At 37.6% G+C, this 6197-nt stretch overlaps 1 protein-coding gene across 1 annotated transcript in view; it reads right to left on the reverse strand.

Annotated features, from left to right (window-relative positions):
• Positions 1-6197, reverse strand: part of LOC110288473 (submaxillary gland androgen-regulated protein 2-like) — a 14739-nt gene that overhangs the window by 2127 nt on the left and 6415 nt on the right. The window contains 1 exon segment of the mRNA XM_021154811.1: positions 1651-1717. Coding sequence (XP_021010470.1) covers positions 1651-1717 — 67 coding nt within the window.

Below are 6197 nucleotides of genomic sequence, written 5' to 3' on the forward strand. Positions count from 1 at the left end.
AGACTATGCTCTGACAAACAGGCTCCCAACAGTCCTTTTCTGTGGTAATTTATTTTGCCTCTACAGAAACTTCTTACGTGTTTTTAAGTAAAAGTCCTCAAAACACTGAGAGAAAATGTTTTCCCTTATATTCCAAGCGTATAGATTCTCAGTGAAAGCTTAGATGACATTGAATGGAAAGAAAACATTATGAACAAACTCTTTAGCTGCGCTTTGTAGGTCTGTGTTGGGAGCTATTAAGACAACTCTATTGTCTTGATCTCTGAATTGGGCCTCTCCCCCCAAGAAGAAAAGGGGGTCAAAAGCGGGCCACAAACGCACCATTCTGAGAACAACCACAGAATGTTCCAGCCCTGTCAGCACCAGATGTCCTGACCACAAGATGTAACCTGATACCACCAAGTTCCTGCTTCCCCTTGTAGTTGCCAAAAGAAAAATTTCTGTTGCCCCATCCCTCCTGCTGTGAAGTACTTCCCCTTTTGCTTGTGCATTTAAGCCTTGAGCCTTGCTGAATACAGAGAGACCTTGATGCTACTCAGACTGTTTCCATGTCATTCTTGCACTTGGTTTCTGTATCTCCCTCCCCCGATTTGGTTCTTAGGAGAAGGTCCCCTCGAGACCCTCAAATAACTGGACCTGCTGGATGGGTCAGATCTGGTCACTGAAATTAATCGCAAACGGAAGTAGTTGCCATAAATATTGGGAAATGTCTTTGTCACTAAAGATCTTAGAATTCTGGGTTTTAATTCTAGTAAGTTTCAAAATATGTTCCAGAGTTTGTACTTGAAGGAATACATTTAGCCTAGTATCAGGGATGTCTAGATGTGTTTCAGGTGTTTATATAGACTGAATGGCTATAATGACTTTTTAAAGAGCCCGAACTGAGCCTTCTATTTTTCTTGTCCTCTTAACTACAGTGCATATAGATTGAAGACATTCTTCTGAAAATGAATATCCAGTAACAGCACACCTACTTTAAAGATCTTGCACCCCAGGATTTTCATACTGCCTCCTTTTTTTGTGCCCGGTTCTCTCTTTGCATCTCTCTAGTAAAGATCAGGCATATATGCCCTGCTCAATCCTTATGGCCCCTCAGAGTTCTGTTTCTCTTGTTCTTCCTACATGCCATATAACTTTTAATCATATTATTGATAGTTTATATTATTTCAAGACATGTCTATGTTACAAGTGCCCTCTCTATCTTATTAGTTCAATGGCTCCTGACCAATATTAGATATAAAATGTTCCATTTTAAATGTTGATCTACATGCAATGCCATTCAGAATTTTCTTGTTAATTATCTAGAGATTAAGTGTAGTAAAATATAGTTCACATTACTTTTCTTTTGATGCAAGAGAGAATTCGCTGAATATTTTGTTTTTCCTTTTGGATATTCTGATATTGACTAAGATATCATGATGTAGTAAAGTTTCTTGGGTATATTTATTATTTTTCCTAATGATTTATTACTATCTTTGTGACTATTAAATGAATCAGATTTTCAAATTGGAAATTAAAGCACTTGAATGATATTTCATGAGTAATTTGCAGCTTGTATATATTAGGAAATGCAGATATATAAAGTTAAAAATCTGACATAACAATTAGTAAGACAACATGAAGGATGGTGTTCGGTATATTGATACTCACCAAGAAGCATCCTATAAAAACCCAGAGGCTGAAGACCAAATGCAGTGGCTTCAACTTTCTGTAACCCCTGAAATTTAGAACAATGGCTGGTTTGCATTATTAAAAATGAAATGGCATTATTTGGAACATGTGCCAAGACGTGGCATATATATTGTGCCATGCATCTTAGAATAACTTTCTGATTTTTATCTTCGACTCAGAATTAATAACATATTATTGTTAGCTCATAACTTTTGATTCTCAAACAATGGCGCTAATTTTCATTTTTGACTGCTGAGCAAATGGAGCAAAAGTGCTGCATATTGAGACATCTTGGATCTGGGACTCCGCCAAGAGTAGTCTGCAAAGGTGAGAGTGTGGACTACAGAAGCTAACAGCTTCTGGGACAGGCAGGAGCCATAGAGCTTCTGAGGCAGCCCACTTTTTGGGCCCCAGACATCTGTGCACCTTCTTGGCCAGAGGATAGGTGTCTGCCCCGCTCAGGAGTGCTTTGCCTGAGCATGTGCAGCAGACATCTTTGTTCCTGGACTCTGCCAAGAAGTACAAAAATCCCTTAAAGAATTGCAGGAAAACACTAAAAAACAGGTGATGGAAATGAATAAAACCATCCAAGACCTAAAAAGGGAAGTAGACACAATAAAGAGAACCCAAAGTGAGGCAACACTGGAGATAGAAACCCTAGGAAAGAAATCTGGAACCATAGATTCGAGCATCAGCAATAGAATACAAGAGATNGAAGAGAGAATCTCAGGTGCAGAAGATTCCATAGAGAACATCNGCACAACAATCAAAGAAAATGGAAAATGCAAAAAGATCCTAACTCAAAACATCCAGNAAATCCAGGACACAATGAGAAGANCAAACCTATGGATAATAGGAGTAGATGAGAATGAAGATTTTCAACTCAAAGGGCCAGCAAATATCTTCAACAAAATTATAGAAGAAAACTTCCCAAAACTAAAGGAATAGATTCCCATGAACATATAAGAAGCCTACAGAACTCCAAATAGAATGGACCAGAAAAGCAATTCCTCAGACACATAATAATCAGAACAACAAATGCACTAAATCAAGATAGAATATTAAAAGCAGTAAGGGAAAAAGGTCAAGTAACATATCAAGGCAAGCCTATCAGAATTACACCAGATTTTTGACCAGAGACTATGAAAGCCAGAAGAGCCTAGACAGATATTATACAGACACTAAGAGAACACAAATGACAACCCAGGCTACAACACTGAGCCAAACTTTCAATAACCTTAGATGGAGAATCAAAAGTATTCCAGGACAGAACCAAATTCACAAATTATCTTTCCACCAATCCAGCCCTTCAAAGGATAATAACAGAAAAAAACCAATACAAGGACAGAAACCATGTCCTACAAAAAGCAAGAAGGTAATCCCTCAACAAACCTAAAAGAAGACAGCCACAAGAACAGAATGCCAACCTTAGCAACAAAATCATAGGAAGCAAGAAATAATTTCCCTTAATATCAATTAATATCAATGGACTCAACTCCCCAATAAAAAGACATAGACCTACAGACTGACTACACAAACAGGAGCCAACATTTTGCTGCTTACAGGAAACCCATCTCAGGGAAAAAGATAGATACTACCTCAGAATGAAAGGCTGGAAAACAAATTTTCAAGCAAAAGGACTAAAGAAAGAAGCTGGAGTAGCCATTCTAATATCTAATAAAGACGACTTCCAACCCAAAATCATCAAAAAAGACAAGGAGGGGCAATTCATATTCAGCAAAGGTAAAATATTCCAAGAGGAATTTGCAATTCTGAATATCTATGCTTCAAATACAAGGGCAGCCACATTCATTAAAAAAAAACGTTAGTAAAGCTCAAAGCACAGATTGCACCTCACACAATAATAGTGAGAGACTTCAACACACCACTTTCACCAATGGACATATCATGGAAACAGAAATTAAACAGGGACACAGTGAAACTAACAGAAGTTATAAAACAAATGGATCTAACAGAATCTAAAGAATATTTTATCCTAAAACAAAGGGATATACCTCCTTCTCAGCACCTCATTGTACCTTCTCCAAAATTGAGCACATAATTGGTCACAAAACCAGCCTCAACATATACAAAAAGATTGAAACTGTCCGATGCATCTTATCAGATCACCATGGACTAAGGCTGATCTACAATGACAAAATAAATAATAGAAAGCCAACATTCATGTGGAAACTGAACAACACTCTTCTCAATGATACCTTGGTCAAGGAAGGANTAAAGAAAGAAATTAAGGACTTTTTGTAGTTTAATGAAAATGAAGCCACAACATACCCAAAATTATGGGACACAATGAAAGCATTTCTAAGAGGAAAACTCATAGCTCTGAGTGCCTCCAAAAAGAAACTAGAGAGAGCACACANTAGCAGCTTGACAACACNNCTAAAAGCTCTAGAACAAAAGGNAGCAAATTCACCCAAGAGGAGTAGANNGCAGGAAATAATCAAACTCAGGGGCNAAATCAANCAAGTGGAAACAAGAAGAACTATTCAAAGAATCAACCAATCAAGGAGCTGGTTCTTTGAGAAAATCAACAAGATAGATAAACCCTTAGCCAGACTCACTAGAGGGCACAGGGANAGCATCCTAATTAACAAAATCAGAAATGAAAAGGGAGAAATAACAGCAGATCATGAAGAAATCCAAAACACCATCAGATCCTTCTACAAAAGGCTATACTCAACAAAACTGGAGAACCTGGATGAAATGGATAACTTTGTAAGACAGATACCAGATACCAAAGCTAAATGAAGATCTGGTTAGTGATCTAAACAATCCTATATTCCCTAAAGAAATAGAAGCAGTCATTAATAGTCTACCAACCAAAAAAGTCCAGGACCAGATGGGTTTACTGCAGAGTTCTATCAGACCTTCAAAGAAGATCTAATCCCAGTTNTTCACAAACTATTCCACAAAATAGAAACAGCAGGTATTCTACCGAACTCATTCTATGAAGCAACAATTACTCTGATACCTAAACTACAAAAAGACCCAACAAAGATAGAGAACTTCAGACCATTTTCCCTTATGAATATCGATGCAAAAATCCTCAGTAAAGTTCTCACTAACCAAATCCAAGAACACACCAAAACAATTATCCATCCTGACTAAATAGGTTTCATCCCAAGGATGCAGGGATGGTTCAATATATGGAAATCCATCAATGTAATCCAGTATATAAACAAACTCAAAGACAAAAAAAACACATGATCATCTAATTAGATGCTGAGAAAGCATTTGACAAAATCCAACACCTATTCATGATAAAAGTCGCAATCTACAGAAAACCAGTAGCCAACATCAAAGTAAATGATGAAAAGGTGGAAACAATCCCACTAAAATCAGGGACTAGACATGGCTGCCCACTTTCTCCCTATCTATTCAAGATTGTACTTGAAGTCCTAGCCAGAGCAATTCAACAACAAATGAGATGAAGGGGATACAATTTGAAAAGGAAGAAGTCAAAATATCACTTTTTGCAGATGATATGATAGTATATATAAGTGACCCTAAAAGTTCCACCAGAGAACTCCTAAACCTGATAAACAGCTTCGGTGAAATAGCTGGATATAAAATTAACTCAAACAAGTCAATGGCCTTTCAGTATACAAAGGATAAACAGGCTGAGAAAGAAATTAGGGAAACAACACCCTTTTCAATAGTCACAAATAATATAATATAACTTGGCATGACTCTAACTGAAGAAGTGAAAGATCTGTATGATAAGAACTTCAAGTCTCTGAAGAAAGAAATTAAAGAAGATCTCAGAAGATGGAATGATCTCCCATGCTCTTGGATTGGCAGGCTCAATATAGTAAAAATGTTTCTCTTGCCAAAAGCAATCTATATATTCAATGCAATCCCCATCAAAATTCCAAATCAATTCTTCAACAAATTAGAAAAGGCAATCTGCAAACTCATCTGGAATAACAAAAAATCTAGGATAGCAAAAACTCTTCTCAAGGATAAAAGAACCTCTGGTAAAATCCCCATGCCTGACTTAAACCTGTACTACAGAGCAATTGTGATAAAAGCTGCATGGTACGGGTATAGCAACAGACAAGTAGACCAATGGAATAGAATTGAAGACCCAGAAATGAACCCACACACCTATGGTCACTTGATCTTTAACAAGGGAGCTAAAACCATCCAGTGGAAAAAAGACAGTATTTTCAACAAATGGTGCTGGCACAATTGGTGGTTATCATGTAGAAGAATGCGGATTGATCCATTCCTATCTCCTTGTACTTAGGTCAAATCTAAGTGGATTAAGGAACTCCACATGAAACCAGAGATACTGAAACTTATAGAGGAGTAAGTAGAGAAAATCTTCGAAGATATGGGTACAGGGGAAAAATTCCTGAAAAGAACAGCAATGGCTTGTGCTGTAAGATCAAGAATTGACAAATGGGGCCGGGCATGGTGGCGCACGCCTTTAATCCCAGCACTCGGGAGGCAGAGGCAGGTGGATTTCTGAGTTCGAGGCCAGCCTGGTCTACAGAGTGAGC

This window comes from Mus caroli, unplaced genomic scaffold (genome assembly GCF_900094665.2).
Source record: "Mus caroli unplaced genomic scaffold, CAROLI_EIJ_v1.1 scaffold_18182_1, whole genome shotgun sequence".
NCBI lineage: Eukaryota > Metazoa > Chordata > Mammalia > Rodentia > Muridae > Mus > Mus caroli.